The 17,370-nt window shown below is 41.6% G+C and overlaps 2 protein-coding genes across 5 annotated transcripts; both read left to right on the top strand.

Moving 5' to 3' along the window:
• Positions 1–416: 416 nt before the first annotated feature.
• Positions 417–8,553, top strand: LOC132319064 (uncharacterized). The gene is made up of 2 exons (XM_059828705.1): positions 417–579; positions 8,448–8,553. Exons 1-2 carry the CDS (start codon positions 541–543, stop codon positions 8,541–8,543), a joined length of 135 nt encoding a protein of 44 aa, XP_059684688.1. The 5' UTR covers positions 417–540; the 3' UTR covers positions 8,544–8,553.
• Positions 8,554–8,892: 339 nt separating this feature from the next.
• On the top strand, positions 8,893–16,063 carry PTP4A1 (protein tyrosine phosphatase 4A1). 4 transcript variants are annotated; one of them, XM_059828679.1, is made up of 5 exons: positions 8,893–8,997; positions 10,579–10,671; positions 11,097–11,188; positions 12,822–12,896; positions 14,081–16,063. In XM_059828679.1, exons 1-5 carry the CDS (start codon positions 8,893–8,895, stop codon positions 14,196–14,198), a joined length of 483 nt encoding a protein of 160 aa, XP_059684662.1. In that variant the 3' UTR covers positions 14,199–16,063. The 4 variants fall into 4 exon arrangements, with proteins under 4 accessions (XP_059684662.1, XP_009818567.1, XP_009818569.2 ...); XM_009820265.2 differs by having other exon boundaries at positions 11,058–11,188; XM_009820267.2 differs by lacking the exon at positions 10,579–10,671 and having other exon boundaries at positions 11,058–11,188.
• Positions 16,064–17,370: the final 1,307 nt, after the last annotated feature.

Genomic DNA, 17,370 nt, shown 5'->3' with positions numbered 1-17,370 from the left:
AAACCGCCGGCAACGGCCAGCGGCGTGGGGCTCCCGCGCAGGGTAGCCGCGGTCCGGCCCCTGGAGGCGATCCCCGCGCCCACCCGCGCGCCCCTCTCTGCCCCCGCCGCGTCGCGCCCCTCCCCGGCCCCGCCACCGCCCGCTCTTCATTCACTAACCGGTTCTCGCCGGCTGCCTCCGCCTCTCAGCTCCCTCCCGCCTCCGCCCAGCCTGCCAGCGCCACGCCCCCCCAGCGGCCTTGCTCCCGCCCCGGACGCGCTGGCGGCGCTTCTAATTGGGCGGGCGCGACGCCCGTCGCCGACGTGCGTAAGCGAGGGGCGGGCCCCGGGGCGCTTGTGCGGGAGGCGGCGCCGAGTGTCCCTCCTGGTGCAGCCGCGTCCGCTCCGCGCCAGCCCGCAGAGCCGCCCGCTGCCGCATCTGTATGGTCCATCCCCGCTCCGCCGCCGAACCCCCTCCGGCAGCTCCGCGGCCTCCAGCGCCTCCGCGTCCTCCTGGTTCTGCTCCTCCTGCCCCCGGCGGTGGCGCCCGCACCCCGGCTGTATGATCAGGCTACAGTCTTCAATGAGTAACCATATTCCTGTGAGTGCCGCCCGCGCCCCCCAGCCCGCCTCCCCCGGCCCCTCGCCTTGCCGGGCGTACGCCCCACCGGCTGTCCGCCTGTGCCCGGCTCCCGCGCCTCTCCTCCCCCGCTCCCCCCCCCCTCCCGCCCCGTCTCCTCCATGTTGTCTCTTTGTTCTGTCGTCCGGGCCACGCCGGCTCTGGGCGGCTTCTCGCAGGGCCCGGCTGTCGCTCTCTCGGGCGGGCCGCAGGACAGCCAAGCCAGCCTAGCTGCGGCGCGGCTCGGCCCTTTTCCCGCCCCCGGCGCCCCTCACCTCTCCTCTGCCGGGAGAGGAGGAGGGGGCGACCTCTTCGCGGCTTCCGAGGGGCCCGGCCTGGGCACAAAGCAGCTCTGAAAGCCTGGCTGCCCCCGGCCGGGCCTCCCCCGCCGGTGTCTGTTTGGCGGCGTCTGTCGGGCCGGGGCGGGCGGCCGCCGGGAAGGGCAGCGCCCCTGCAGCCGGGGCTCCCGCGGCTCTGGGCCGTGTCGCGGAGGCGGCGGGGTCCGGAAGCCCCCTGTCGGGGGGAGGCCGGGGCCGGGCGGCGGCTCTGGGGGACAAGATGGCTCCGCGTCGGGAGCCTGATCGAAGCGTGATGCGAACCCGTGACCGCCGCAGCTGGGGCGATGGCACGGCCCGCCGGGCGGTGTCGCGGCCGGGGCAGCGTGCCCTCTCCGGAGAGGCATAGGCGGGCCGGGAGCCCGGCGCCCCGCGGCTGACGCGGCGCTGGGGGCGGCCGGAGCCCGGGGCTTTCCAGGCAAGCCGGGACTTGCCCGTGGGCGCCCGCCAGCCAGGTGGCGCGGCGGGGAGCGCGGCCGGGCCGCGGCGCTGGCGGCTGGTTGGCGTGGCCGGCGCTCGCCCCCCCACCCCCCCCCCGCCGCGGCCCCACGTGCGCGGCCGCCGCCGGGGCGAGGGCGAAGGCGGCCGAGCGGCTTCTTTGTCTTCGGCGTACTCGGGCGGGGAGTCAGAACCGGCTGCGAGCGAGGACGTGAATCCTTTCCAAAATGAGCGTTATGCAGCAAAGGTGGGGTACGCCCGAACTCACGTATGCAGCCGGCCTTGTTCAGCCTGGGCTTTTGGATGGCCCCTCAGCGGGGGGAGAAATCCGCAGAGGAGTCATTTAAGTACGCGTTGAAGTGGATGTTTCTGTAACGGTCTGCCATTGACCCTCAGAAGCTACGAATGCAGTCAAATACCTTAATTTTGACCGAACCTGCTTTTAAGACCTTGCTATCTGGCTTTTCAAGGAAGGCATTTCCTTCCGGAGGTGGATCACAGTTTAGCATCAGAAGTTTTTGCTTTCCTCATATGCTTGCTGCTTTTTTTTTTCCCCTCCCCTAGTAGGCTCAGTGTCTGTGCTGCCTAACATCTGTGACCACAGACCACAGTGTGTATTTAAGCCCAAACAATGCAAGGCTTGCTGGTGGTAGTGTGCCCTCCAAAAGTAGAGAAACCATTACCAAAATCAAGTAATGATTGTATGGTAGTAGTAGAAGCAGGATTAGTGGTGTTTATGCACAGGTCTTAGTTGCTGTCTGGTAGCCAGCTATACACATTGCAAATATTATGAGCAGACAAATGCACAATCTTTGTGGCATAAGGGTCCTGTGATTCTGGTGTTTCTTATTGCTGCTGGAAACAACTTTCCAATATGTCTACCTGCATCTGCGGAGTCTTTCCAAAGCAGTGACTCAGAAGCATGAACCCTGTCTCCTTGTAATCTTGTAAAAATGTCAAATCAAAAAGCCTGAAGATGACACTTAAATGTCAGCTCTTATTATTCCATTGATGGAACAGCAAAGCGTTTTTGAAATTGTCTTACAGGAACAGAATCATTTCAGGGGTAAGATGTGGAAGAAGCAATACAGAAATTGCACAGCCATGGGAGGAAATGTGAGAGTGAGAAAGAAAAATGAGTGACAGATGTAGCAGGAGCCAAGAGAGAAGGATGTCATTGTCTTATTGAAGCTAAATGTGTCAGGCAGTAAATAAATAGAATTTAGCCTTATCTAGTAACTTCTATGTTGTGAAACCTTCCTGTTCTGACTGAATACATGCCACATAAGAATACTGGATCTATCCCAGTGTGTAGGCTGACTGTAAGTGATCACTTCTCTTAAAGATTAACCAGAACTCCCAGATCAGGGTATTACTGAATTCTAAACTAGTAGCAGATTGTCTTATATTTAAAAAATTAAAACTCACTCTATCAGATCAATACAAGAGGTACCTCTGTTAAAAGCAAGTCCATAATTTCTTACAGCTTTCTTCAGACACAACTTGTTGTTTGGTACTCATACCTTTTATTAGACTCGATAAAATACAGCAATAACTGTCTTTTGCATGTATATGCTAGATTTCTCATGTTACTACTTAAAGCGTAATGGAATAATTTTTGAGAAGGGCAGCGGAATTTATGTAATTTGCTATTAAAGTGACAGTGTTAAATAATTTTGAGACTCCTTGCTTTCAGAAACGCAAAAAGAAGATGCATTAGACAAAGGGGTGGAATGGTTTCTGTGATGTCTTATTTTCCACAATATTTGTTAAGGCTTTTTTGTATGTTTTTTTTTTTCACGGTCCAAGCAGAAGAGCTAGGAAGACAGTCATATGGCCTCAGTTTCATCATCTCTGGCAGTTGCGTTGACTTGTTATACAGGAAGCTTTGAGATAATTTTTTCTTCCCCCTAAACTGCATAGTTGAACCACAAGAAACATCCTTCCTTCTCACAGCATGTCATAACAAATTTATGATAAACCTTTGGAATCTCCCGTCTGTAATACATGAGTGTAATTTCTTAGGCAATGGGTCGCTTTCTCTGGTCTAAAATGGGTAGTGTTATCACTGTGGATATCATAATACAGGCACTCATGTGCCCAGTTGATAGGAGATGCATCTTGTCAACAATACCTAATGAAGGTGTGTCTCTACTTTGAGTAATGGCTCCACGGTTTGTACCTCTTACCCTTCCGCTCCTTGTCTGTCTTAGCAGTTTCTACTTAGGCCTTGAGTAGTAAGAGAAGGTCAGGGGTATTTGTCCCTCTGTCCTTCAGTAACTTTTTTTCAGGTAGCAAGTTAGAACAATGAACTTGCAATTTAAGAACACCTGCAAGTAATGAAATGTAGTTTAATTTAGCTTTTTAGTTTTTATCATGGTTTCAGTAAGTGAGTGTGTGGCAGGTCTTGACTTCAGAGAATGTGATCCCACATAGCTGATTCTGGGTATAAATGTTTCTGGTCTATGAGCAGGTTGATTGAGCAACTGTGAAGAGTCTTGCACATCTTCTGAAGGTAGAGTGAAGTGTCATGTAACTGTAAACAAGTGCTTTTGTTTGCATGCTTCTCAAGATGCTACTGAGTTGTGAACAAGAATGTCAGCAACATGGGATAACCTTACACCTCTCTGCTTTCCACATATCGGTAACAATCTAATAGATTACTTTTATAAGCAGTTTTTGCCAGGCACGAGTGAGTGCACCAAACGCACAATTAACATACATGTGAATCTGCTTGTCAGTGAAGACAGATACTTTAGCTTCCTGTCCCAAAGAAGGGCAAGAATTAATAAAACTTTTATTTTCAAGATATCTTCTTGCTTGAATAAACTATCCTTTAACTTCTCCTAGCATAAATCATAGCAGATGGTGCAATCATAATTAACATAACTTTATCCCATATTGGAGAGGATACCTTCTCTTAATAAGTGGTCCTGGCATACTAACCTTAGTTTTGTTTTCCAAGTTTATTTTGATGGATCTAACAGTCTAAATGTTGTTTGGCTTTCTGTTACTGATAGAAACTGCTGCTTCTGTTCTCAAAACCCTTCAGTGTTAATTTTCCTCAAGGAAAACACACATGTGAAATGAAAAGTATATGCTGGAGTACCCCACTTGATGGTACAAACGATGAGTTGCTGTCTTTCTGTTAAAGAAACTCCTACATACGATACTATGCATTGAGTTTCACTTACGCAGCCTTACGCTTTCATGCACTATCTTGACTTTTTTGATAGCTTACCTACTAAGTAGTTAACTGTCTGAGACAATACATTAATTTTAAAACTGAATTTCCAAGCCTCTTGAAAGTGGCTCATGTCATTTGAGTTCCTTCTAAGCCAAAGGTGGTCTTAATTACTACAACACTGTTTTTATAGCTGATTCTTTATCTTCCAGGTCTTTTTGCTGAAGATGGGTGAAGCCCTGTACTCTGACTTAATGTCATAACACAAACAGAATGCCAGTGTACTACTTGTCTTTAATTTTCATTTGATTCCGGGAACAGAACTAAACTAGGTTGGCAAAGCTGTCTTAGCATAGTACAGCAAGTTGCTGCTTTAAGGAGTTGGTCTGCATGTGGAGCTTTCTGGCTAGCAATGGTGAGAAGTGATGGCATTCACATCAAAAGAAAACGTGAGCTTTGCTCCTTTATAATGTGGCAGCAGCAGTTGCCAAGGCAAACAGTGAGACTGAAATACATGCTTGGTTAGGTCCTTAGTTGTGTGAATTAATAAGGTGCTGATGTGTCTAATTGCTAACTATTAAGTCAGTATTAATGAAATTAATTCATCTGTAGGGGTTAATTACACATGGAACTCAGCATTGTGTAATGTACTTCCTTCAACTTTGTATAAGAATTAGAACTGTGCCCCCAGTTTCAAGATGTGATTAACAATCTGTATTAAAAAAAGTAGGATTTATTACTTAACTAATGCTTTGCTGCCTGCCTTCCTTACCCCCATGATGAGTTTGTCTGGTATCATATTGAGTATTCATAGTTGCATACAAAGGGCAGCCTGCCTAACAGGCTGGATGAATCCTGATTGCTTCCTACCTGCCCCCATATGGGATCATGTTAACTGTTTCCAATTACTCTACATTCTTTTCCCCACAGATTGAAAGGTCTTTTCTTTAGTCTAGTGACCCCATTCTATCTCCTCCAGCTCACTTGCATGCTTTCCTATTTCTGTTTGGCAGCCTCCACTCCTTCAACCTCTACCAGGGAAAAGGGCTGGCTATGATTCCTCTTAACAGTCTAAAGAAGAGATAAACATGAGATCTGCCAGTGCATGTGAAAAGTGGCACAAGACCTTGTGCAGCTGTATCTGCTTAAAGCTGTCCTGTCCCTTTTTGCTGTTCTGCTGCTTAAACTAACTGAAAGTGACTTTAAATAAGCTATCTTTGGTTCTTTTTCTGTTGCTGTTGCAGGTATTCCTTAGGTCTGGTCCTAGGAGTCTTTTTAATGCACACCTGCCTTCTGCTAGGGCATGGCTGGTGTGTCAGATGATGATTCCTGGAGTTCTTCTGAGTCTGAATTCTTCTGGTTCCTGTTACTCCATTGGCCTTTGCCTTCAGAGGAGTCTTCTTACTCCTTTGTCATGGCTATTATATTTAGCATTCTCACTGTCCCTCAATTCATCACAAATAAGAAGTGGAATAGGTTGGTTTGGGTTTTTTTGCAAGTAACTGGCAAACTTAATCCTACAGTCTTTACAGAAATGATGATGGTAGTATCTCTGGTGTGGCAGCAAAGTGCATGTGAAATTATCCTATTAGTTTATTTCCGCTAACTTCTTTCTCAGATTGGTTAGCAGGTTTTTTTTTGCAAGCCATGCCTGTGACTAAGGTGCATCCTTAAAACTTCTTACCAAGAAGCTGTCTGAAAACATGAGAAGGAAGCCTGGAGGTGTTTGGTCTGCTTTTTCTAAAGGTCCTTTGTAAAGTTATGTGATGCAGTTCTACCCATCTGCTACAGTCCAAACTCTTAATGATTTTTATCTTCTCTGTTACTGAACTTCCCTTTCCCTGCACTTAGGAATGGAGCAGAGCCATGTCTACAATGTAAAACATTGTTGCAATTCCTTAAATTGTAGTTCACTTTAAGAACTTCTGTACTGCTAAGATACCTCTTAGAAAACTCAACAATTATTAGACTATTGATCTGTTATGACTTCTGCTTAATACTAATCGTTATTAAATAGATTCGCTGTAGTCTTACGGTGTATGGTTTAGTGCCTGCAGTGGAGTTCTCGTCTGACTCCAAATCCTAGATGGCAGTTAGCAACCATGACTTGCTTTTTCTTCCTGTCCTTTGGTAAAGTGTATTAAGACATTGGCTGTTATCAGGACTTATTGTACAGTTGTCTTTAGGACCTGAGCTTTTGAATTTGCTTTCTCATGGTTGAGAAGCTTTTCAGCACAGGCTGGTTCTTTCATGGTCCTTTGAATGGAAAGGTTTGAGTGCAGAACACTGAAATACCGTCTCTTCTCCTTGCTTTCTCATGTACACTTGCCCTGATTATATATGTGGATGGATGCATAGAGCTGGTTTGTAGTAGAAAAAAAAATCTGAAAATTGCTACCATGAAGCTACACCTTCTGTTTGCTAGAAACCAGATTTATAAAGACAAAGAACTGATATTAGTGTGTCTCAGCTGGAAAAAAAAAAAAAAATCACATCTTTTAAGAAAGTAAGTCTGTGATAGCAATTCTGTAACACTGCATGCTCAGCTAATCCATTTCCAAAGTGTCTTGGGCAATATTTTGTTTGGGCATAGAAATACATGGATTCCTTCCAATGTTTGGAGTTGACTGGCCAACATAAGTAATTTTCTCTGCTAAGTAGTTGTAGGATCAGTGATGTTTCTCTAGTATGGCAGTATATTTAATGCGTGTTTGGTTCAGCTTGTACCTATCTTTTTTGGGGAAACAAAACTTCTCTCTTCTTCCCTTCTGTTCTCTAGGCAGATATCAGCAGCAGCAATGGAACTGTGGCTGGGCACAAAACTAAATCCTCTGTTCTAAGGTTCCACAGTGCATAAAAGCATATGTTCTTGGTTCATTTGCATGGCGACATCTGCAAATGAATACACAACTTGAAGCAGTTCATCAGCTATCCACTTCCTGGTTGTGTGTCTTGCAGTAATTTTATATTAGCAAAATTTTATATTAGCAAAAATTTTATATACAGCAAAATAGCACACCACTGGGCAGGAATAACCTGTTCAGTAAACTTGCCTGTGTATGTTTTTAGCTAGACTATTACTGCTGTCTTGGTATATTAATAGTCATGGTGTAGAAAGGCAGATGCAGGTTGCCATGTGTCTTCAGCCTTTAGTATGTGAAATGTTCCTTAGTTAGAAATCTGTGTGTCTTGAAAGTCTCAAAACATGTTCAAAAGTTTGCATTGTTTTGTTAGACCACAAAGATGTTGCATTTGCTTTCAAGGCCTCCTATTTGAGACAGGTGGATTTGGATGCATTGTTTTTTTTCTACTAGCTGTTCTGTATGTGAATTAATGATGTTTACATAAAAAGTAAGTCTTAGCCTTTAAAACAAGTGATTCTGCATCTATGTAGAGACTGGTAGTGTTCTTTAAACACTAGAAATTGTCTTATGCCCAGCTTGAATATTCAAAGAATCTCATCCTTGCCTTCATGACACTACTTAAGGTCAGTGTAACTTTAGTAGTTTTTGTGATATCTCTCAATTCAGAATGGTAAATACAGTTGTATGGGCATCCTGGAAATGCTATGCTTTATACAGATACTGGGGTTCTTAAAACTTGGTCTCTTGTTGCTATGTTGAGCATGTTTTAATTGGTATTTTAATACATTTCAGGTTTTGGTGTTGAAACAACCCTATATGGAAACTTTGTATTAAGTAAATATTTATTTTCAAGTAATCCTTGCTAAGAAATGTAACAGGATTCTTATGCAAACCTAATTCTTGGTTTAAAAAATAAACCTTGTGAAACTGCTTAGTTGCTCTGCTTTTAATAATGCTTGGTGTCTTCAAAATAACCTTGCTTGACCTGGTGCTCATTGTGCTTTCCCCCCCTCCCCCTTCTCTTTACAGCAGTTCTGTGGTGTTCTTGGTCACACATTTATGGAGTTTCTGAAGGGCAGTGGAGACTACTGCCAGGCACAGCACGACCTCTATGCAGACAAGTGAACTGTAGAAATTCATTACTACTCCACCAAGAAGCCCCCCTAAGAGTGGTTGACCAGGATAAGAAGTATTGAATTGAAATTGGCAGAGCATTTAACAACAGAATTCAGACCTGGATGGGGTAAACCTCAGTGCACTGCCTTTCTTTTGCCTCAGTATTACTGGATTGAAGAATTGCTGCTTCTTGTTAGGAGGTTCATTTCATTTCCCATTGCTCCCAACTCCATACTTCCAAGCACTGAGAATTTCACGTGGAGTATAGTGAAGTAGACTTCAGTTTCTCTACATCACTTCTGTATTAGAATTTTTTTGAATCCTTTCATAATCTTGTTGCATGTTTAACTAAATCAATATGGCCCGAATGAACCGCCCAGCTCCTGTGGAAATCACCTACAAGAACATGAGATTCCTAATCACACACAATCCAACCAATGCAACCTTAAACAAATTTATAGAGGTAAGGTCAGGACAGAATTCTTACTGATGTATTTTTTTAATGCCTGAACAGCATGCTATGTTGACAATTTCCTTCTGTACTAGTTGATAACAGCTGTGGAAGCCATATGAAGAGGTACTGAGACTATTCGTATGTTGACTTTTTTCAAATACTGATGCCATGCTTCAAAGACCTACAGAAAAATCTATTCAGATATACTTTGGCCTTAAAAAAACCATACTCCTGAAAGTGAAGCAAAGAAATAATTATACTGTCTAGTAAATTGTACATTAAGTACATTGTTTGTCTGAAAACAGTAATTGTCTGGCAGAGTTTTACGTGTAGAACAATACAAAGATCTGCTACTGGTAGGAACTCGCATTTAGGTTCATCTAAAGTGGTGTAACGTTTTCTTGCACATATTGCATAGTGATTGAAAAGAATAATTCGCTATACGTTGTGAATCAGTACCTTAGGAACAAGTAATAGGATTGCAATATACTTTCACTGCCTATCTCCCTTCAGTATTAGCAGATCATGGTTCTGGTGTAGCCTAAGAGACTGTCATGGTGTCTACTTGAGTGAAATTGTGGCGGTAGGCTTGCTCTGCATTCAGAGCTGCTGAAGCTACTTTAAGTATTTTGGTACATGCTGAAATTGTTTACTGACTAAAGCCAGGTGGGGCCTATATTGCTAGTATCTGAATTTGTCATCTAAATCTCGCATCTAACATGTTGGCGCTCTAAAGTGCATAGTTAAAAGTGTGTCCATGTATGTTAACAATAGGTTCCTCCAAAGTTACCTCCTGGTAAGGTCTGAGTTTGTAATGCAGTCCCTCATTAGCAAGATTTTAGGTGTATTATACCTCTGTCTTGCATTCAATGTGGGATAATTTACAAGAAACCTAGTGAGGTAACATTTGCTTGCCTTTATGGTCTTATGGCTAGATAAAGTGTGTTTAGGCTATGCTTCAGTTATTACCATGACAGTTACAGTGTGAATGATGGGTTGTTGCAGGGAGAACAAAGAGTGAGTGACTTTAAAAAAAAAAAAAAAAAAAAAGGAGGTTAATAGCAAAATGGAAAGTTGAATTTTGTATCCTTTAGTTATGATAACCCAGGAACTAGAATAAGTTATTGTCCTAGGCTCATAATTCTTATTGGTAAGAGGTGTTACAAACCTGTTGTTTTAAGTAGAGAGAGAAGGGGGGATCTAAACCTCACTTTGAATGCTTTTAGTGAAGTATGTAGCTTTGCAAACCAGGAAGCTTCCTGTTCCTTTAAAAGGAATGATCTTTTGGAGATGGACTACTTATTTCATCAGTGTTTATCGGGATTTGATTTTAAAAGAGAAAAGCCTGATCCAATGTAACAGAACTTAATCATCAGAAATGTTTGCAGAAGATCTCAAAGGTATCTGGCATTAGCACAGGCAAGTTTTCAGTTATTTCAGCTGTGTTCTTCACAGGGTGGCAAGCATTTGTGCAAGTTTACTTACTGAAACATTTGGAATGAGTTAATCTAATGTATTGAAAATTAAATGGTAAGCAATGTCAGTTTACTCCTAAAGCAGGTGTTTTGTTGATTTTCCCCCACTCCCTAGGAACTGAAGAAATACGGTGTTACCACAGTGGTAAGAGTGTGTGAAGCTACTTACGACACTGCTCCGGTGGAAAAAGAAGGCATTCAGGTTTTGGTAAGCAGTGTAGAAGCAGAGTTCAAAACCAACACTGGGCCCCACCCCACCCTCCCACCCCCTGCCCACCAAAAAAAAAAAATTCTTTTGACACCATCTTATTAACTCTACAAGTATATTCCAGCAGCTGATGGAGGCAAAAGCTGTACAGACATTGTCTCTTGTCAAGAAAAAAATGAGGTTTTGAGCAAAATAATTTGCTCAATAAAAAGGGATTATAAGGACTACATTCCTAATATTGCTATGAGAAAACCATAAGCTTGAGTGGTTCCCTTAGCTGTCAGCTCTTTTGTCCGTTGTGTCCCCTATTTTTTTCTTGTATGCACACAGCATACAAGCATAAAGAGTTCTATCTTTATGTATTTATTTGTCATGCTATATTCTAGGATTGGCCCTTTGATGACGGTGCTCCACCATCCAACCAGATTGTTGATGATTGGCTAAACCTCCTTAAAGTTAAATTCCGTGAAGAACCTGGTTGTTGTATTGCTGTACACTGTGTTGCTGGTCTTGGAAGGTGGGTAGAGTTTTAAAGATCTGTTGAATTGCCATCCCTGGTCAGACTTGCTAAGACTTAGCACAAAAGTTTATTTGAGGCAAATGTAAAATAGTCACATATCCAGTATTGGAATGACCTCACACTTAAAAGTAGTTCAGATGACAAACTGTGTTATGTATATATTAGATATAAATGCCTTTTAGTCAACACATTATCACAGCTCTCGCACAAAAACTACTGAATGAAGTAAATGAATATATTCTTGTACGAGGCATATTGATGAGTGTCTCATTGATCTTTTGTCTTGCTAAGTCTTCTTTTTTTCTAATGGGTTTGGTTTTTAGTGACTCACCTGTAAGTTTCTTCTTCATCCCTATTTCAGCAGTATTGTCAGTCTCCTTATACCAAGGGTGTATTGTAATGATTAGTCACAAACCAGTGTGGTGCTCTGGCACATGACCAACTCTCATCCCCCAATGGGGGATGAAAAGTGTTCTCCAAAGTCCCAAAGCTCTGTCTCATTTCTAACACCAAGCCTCAAAATTTTTATGGCTAATGCTAAATATTCTCTCCTCTTAGCCCTGTTCCCTCTGTCTGCTGCCACTGTCTTAAATACAGTTGCGACAATTGTGAGAACATAATGGTTTTGCTGCTGTTATTCTAGACTACCTGGGAACTAGATCTGTTCAAAAAGCAGTTGCTGTATTCTATCCATGTGTTTCAGCATTTCCAATATAAAATGGAGGTTTCTGGTCTTTCCGATTATAAACCTGGCTTATCTACTGTTTGCATTATGGCTTCACATGCAACAAAGTTGACTGTAGTGGTGAATACTACCAAAACAAGTCCTCTTCAGCTGCTTACGAGGATATGTTATTTTTTTCCTCAAAATTGGGCATTGAACTAGTTGAAAAGAAGATCCTAGCTTTTTATCGTGTAAGATTTTTTTTAACTCCCTGAACGTATAAAACCACTTAAGCTTGCTATTAGGTGCACAAGTCTGTTGCTAGTGTGTGGCATGGGGTTTTGTCTTGCTTTTGGTGGTTTGGGGTTTTTTAGCCATAAATCGCTAATGTATTTGAGTTTGATTTGTGTCAAACTTTCCTAACTGAAAACTGTATTCTGTCAGATGAAGAATACTGTGGCAAGGAAATCCTAGGGGGTGGGCAGCAGCCTGTGGATTGCATCTGTTCCTAAAACTCGTGACACTAGTTCTAGGACTCGTCAGGTCCAGTAAGAACTGACCCCTCTTCTGATTTCTGCTTTGGGCTCCTGACTGCTTCTAAGGATGCTTGTTTGTGGGAATAGAAACCCATATGCAAGTCTTCCCCAGAATCAATTGGCTTTGGAACAAATGGGTCACGATTACTTGCATTTTATTCCTGCTGTCCTCTCCTATACCTAAAGTCAGATGAACAAAGCTAAGGTTGACCAGAGTTAATTTAAACCCCTTTCTTAATGAGGATGGGTAGTTTGAAAACAGATGGTGTAATGGCTCAGTTAATGTAGAAATGCCTTCTGCCTGTCTGTCTTGCTTCTGCAGGGAAGAAACATCAGATAGATGCAGAAGGACAGAAAAGAGAACTAGGGAAAGTAAACTTAGTATGCACTGGCAATTGCTAAACTGATTTTCTTTTTTTTTTTTTACCAGAGCTCCAGTCTTAGTTGCTCTTGCACTGATAGAATGTGGAATGAAGTATGAAGATGCAGTGCAGTTCATAAGGCAGTAAGTATGAAGCTAACATCTAGCTGTTTCCAAGATTTAACACATTGATACATCCTTGGGCACTAAAGGAAATTCTGAATGCTGTTCTTATCTTACAAAAAAGAGTCAAAGACATTTAGTACATATGAACTTTTTTAACACATACTGCATACAGTCACTGTCGTAGGACCCAGTCTGTGGGATGGGTATTTTCTGCTTCTGTGGAAACCAGAATCAGTAAGTAAGTATTTGAGCAAGTTTTCTTAAAATAAACAAAAAACACCCAAACCCCCTAACTTTCAGTTAGATCTGCAGGGTTGTCTTTTATTGGTACATAAGAGAGGCAGAATACTTCTGAAATTTAGGTTCTGGTAGCTAGAGCTAACACTCATTCACGTTTGTGGATCCTTTCTTCTGTATTAGATCAAAGTGTGCTAAACAGTTTCCTCTAGTCTTTTCTGGTAGTCTACCAAAGAAAATATTTCCTTGGATTTTTTTATAAATGTATGTAAGTTGGATGAGAACAATTTTAGTCTCAATGCATTAACTTTGCAGGTTTCAACTGTATTTAAAAGAAACTTCAGCTCATATAAACGACACCAAAATACTTCTTGCATAATTGCCAAGCCTTTAAAGAATCGAGTTCAGCTTGTACATCTTAACAGGCTGGTGTATATAAAGTGAGGAATAGGAAGCCAGGTACACATTCCAAACGCTCAACAAAAATGTACCCCTTTCACACACTTCTGGTTTGAGAAAACCAAGAAAGCTCAATTTCTATTCAACTTCTTAAAGGAGTTACAATGTTTATGTACTTTCTTAAAACAATTATGAAGAATAGTATAATATTAAGAGACTGAATAATTTCAGCTTTAAGATGACTGTATCACATCTGCTCGATAGCTTCCTTTTGATGTTTTTTCTAAAGATCTTAATGTAAGATCTTTAGCTTGTGTATATTGGAGGCTAAAACACTGTCTAAAATGCTATGTGCTCCTTTGAGCATGCGGTCTAATGAGGTATTTGTGAAAGGAAGCTACCACCCTCTTTTCTGGCACTTTTAATTACCTATATTTTGGTTACAGTCTTGACTTAATGGTGGGGTTTTTTTAAGTGACCTAAAAATATTTTTCTCTGGTTGGTGATATTATTTCATTGGGCAGTGGATTAATGTTCTGTTTAAAATATTTCTTTCCTCCATCTAGGAAGCGGCGTGGCGCTTTTAACAGCAAGCAACTTCTGTACTTGGAGAAATACCGCCCCAAGATGCGTCTGCGTTTTAAAGACTCCAATGGTCACAGAAATAATTGTTGTATTCAGTAAAGCTCAACAGCCTATAGTACTTCTTTGAGATTAAAGGATGGAAACTAGAATTAAGCAGACTGCATGCCGAAGACATGAGTCTGGTATTTCTTAGTAGTAAAGGAAGCTTCCTTAGGAGTATTTAATAGGCTAAAGGCTTAGTAGAAATGCAACTTGTATGTTTAGATAAATATCCATCTGTTTGGAGACCCACTAAATGTTTTTGCTGTATCCTGTTTCTGAGCTGTCTCCTTGTTCATTAATTACCAGCTCAAATATCCTTTAATCATGCCATTGAGTCTTACCCACCTAGTTTCAACTACTAAAAATTGGGGTACTAAAATAAACCAATCTGTAGAGAGATTAGGTGCCAAAATACCCAGCATATCAGCTACACGTTTTTCCTTACAAATGAGCATAGTTCTGACAACGTGAGAACTACCAGCTTATCTGGACCTTACTATCTTTTTTCTACAGTCATTTCAATATTGAAGAATATGGCCTCTAAGATAGTCTTGCCTACTCACTGTATGTCTTGTCTCTCACAATCGCACTAGAATTATCAGGATTTGCACAGTCTGTCTTTTTAATACCATGGATTACAACAACTTTTTACCCCAGTGTCTGTACTTTTCTGTTATCAGAACCTCTCCATCTTAACAAATCAGAACCTCTCCATCTTAACAAATCAGAACCTCTCCATCTTAACAAATCAGAACCTCTCCATCTTAACAAATCAGAACCTCTCCATCTTAACAAATCAGAACCTCTCCATCTTAACAAATCAGAACCTCTCCATCTTAACAAATCAGAACCTCTCCATCTTAACAAATCAGAACCTCTCCATCTTAACAAATCAGAACCTCTCCATCTTAACAAATCAGAACCTCTCCATCTTAACAAATCAGAACCTCTCCATCTTAACAAATCAGAACCTCTCCATCTTAACAAATCAGAACCTCTCCATCTTAACAAATCAGAACCTCTCCATCTTAACAAATCAGAACCTCTCCATCTTAACAAATCAGAACCTCTCCATCTTAACAAATCAGAACTCTCTGGTTACTCATGTAGATAATCTTTTAAATTGTACAGAAGCACACAAGTCTTTAGTGTCTCCAGACAAAAAGCCTTACAGTAAAATTAATGTTGGCACTTGATGTGCAACTTAACAGAGGGCCTGAAAAGGTTGGGAGGGGCTATTTAATATTTCTAGTAAAATGTTGCCTTTGTCTTGTGCAGGAAGTATAGAATATGCCCTTTACTTCAGTAAATATTTTTTTAAAACGTAGAAATGCTTTGTTATTGTAGCTAAAAATTCTTAATCAGAAAATCTCTGAAAAATCTTGTAGTTTCTTTTACTGTACCTATTGAAAGTTGTTTACCAACTATTGCTTTGTTGAAAGTGTGATTTATTTTGTTTTTCCTCCTTGAGTTTCTGCTATGACTTGGGCAGACCTCTGTAATATTTTGTATGCCTTTCAAGCTGCGTAACTTAATATTTGGATACTTGATAATTTGTTTTATTATGTAATTGATAAAATGGTGATGTGTATTAATGTTAGTTCAACCATATATTTATACTGTCTTGGGAATGTGTGGTTATAGTTCTGTGGGAGAAATAATTTTGCCAGTGTTCACCAGCTTGTAAAATCTAGTGCGAGAGCTTAAACATCTAAATAAATACTGAAATGCACTTACAAAGTTTGCTGAAACGCTCATGACTTTCACTTATTTTTGTGTACTTTGTCAGCAATCTTGAGGTGCCTAAATTCAGAATTTATCCAGGCATCTGTTTTCTTTTTTTAAATCTGGGTTTGAATGTCCCCTTTCCTGTAATGTTTGCTGTTTGTTTTACTCATAAATAAATGTGGACAAAATTAATAGCAGAAAGTACAGTATTTCTTTCTGTAGCTTACTTGTGCCTTCCCTTCCCCAGTACTAAAATAGGTTACTGGCTTAGTGTTCTTAAACTGTCTTTGCAGTAAATTCAGAAGAGTATAAGTATCTGTAAAGCTTAGAGAACACTTGTATTGGTAGCATTAGAATTTAATTACAAAGTAGTACGATATAATGCTTCATTGTCAAGACTGAAGCTATGTCCAAACAGAAGATATCACAAAAATTATGTGGGCTAAGACCTGTGCAAATTTGGGTTTCCAGAGAGTGGTGACCAAACTTCCTGATGAGAACTGGAAGATGCTGTTAATAGCCAGCTGAAATGCTGTTCTTACTGATAATCATAAGCTCAGGACCATGTCTGCTTAAAATTAAGCTATCGTTAAACATATCTTGGCTTTCTAAACGGTGAGAGGGGATGCTATGTGCAACATAAGCTTCAATGAGACTTCTGAACGATAGTTTTTGGAAAGGTATAGTCTCATTATGAAGAGCACTTTGAAATTCTGTATGACTTAAAAATGCCTGAAACAGAATATGATTTAGCTTAGCCTGTAAAGTAGTACAATAAACTCTTAACTAGTTCGGCCTTCCTTTGGGAATTAAACTTGGTTTAAAGGGTATTTTGATTAAAGGAATACAACTTCATTTGGCTGAGGAAATAAGGCCTTTTCTTTTGGAATGATGTCCAAAGTCATCAATGTTTCCGCTGTCAAGATAGACTGGGCTTTAGGAACAATTGCAAAGACGTATAAAATTCTGTAACTAACTCAGCAGTTCAGTGAGCTGATATAAATCATAGAATCATTTAGGTTGGAAAGGACCTTTAGGATCAAGTCCATCTGTTAACCTAACACTGCTGAGTCCACCGCTAAACCATGTCCCTAAGTGCCACATCTACATGTCTTTTAAATGCCTCTAGGGATGGTGACTCCACCACTTCCTGGGCAGCCTGTTCCAATGCTTGACAACCTTTTTGGTGATGAAATTTTTCCTAATATCCAATCTAAACCTCCCTGGGTGCAACTTGAGGCCATTGCCTCTTGTCCTATCACTTGTCACTTGGGAGAAGAGACTGACACCCACCTCTCTACAACTTCCTTTCAGGTAGTTTAACACTGATTAGTATCTGAATAGATTTAAAAATATTAATTTAGTCACTCATGGAACTAGGAGGAATCTGTAAAACAACTACCAGTAAACTGCCTGTGAATTTTTTACTTAAAATTATTAATGCAATTTCTGTACATATATCAGATTTTACTGTGCCTCCACAGGATTTATATGGGCTGGG

The sequence above is a fragment of the Gavia stellata genome, chromosome 2 (assembly GCF_030936135.1).
Source record: "Gavia stellata isolate bGavSte3 chromosome 2, bGavSte3.hap2, whole genome shotgun sequence".
NCBI classification, from domain to species: domain Eukaryota; kingdom Metazoa; phylum Chordata; class Aves; order Gaviiformes; family Gaviidae; genus Gavia; species Gavia stellata.
This window is presented reverse-complemented; position numbering and strand designations above follow the sequence as displayed.

What these genes read in the sequence shown, in the direction of transcription:
- LOC132319064 (XM_059828705.1), top strand. Translation starts at nt 541, where the DNA reads ATGATCAGGCTACAGTCTTCAATGAGTAACCATATTCCT. An exon ending in CAATGAGTAACCATATTCCT is followed by an intron (nt 580 to 8,447) that starts GTGAGTGCCGCC and finishes TTCTCTTTACAG; the next exon opens with CAGTTCTGTGGTGTTCTTGG.
- PTP4A1 (XM_009820265.2), top strand. Translation starts at nt 8,893, where the DNA reads ATGGCCCGAATGAACCGCCCAGCTCCTGTGGAAATCACCTACAAGAAC. An exon ending in TGTGTTGCTGGTCTTGGAAG is followed by an intron (nt 11,189 to 12,821) that starts GTGGGTAGAGTT and finishes TTTTTTTACCAG; the next exon opens with AGCTCCAGTCTTAGTTGCTC. An exon ending in GCAGTGCAGTTCATAAGGCA is followed by an intron (nt 12,897 to 14,080) that starts GTAAGTATGAAG and finishes TCCTCCATCTAG; the next exon opens with GAAGCGGCGTGGCGCTTTTA.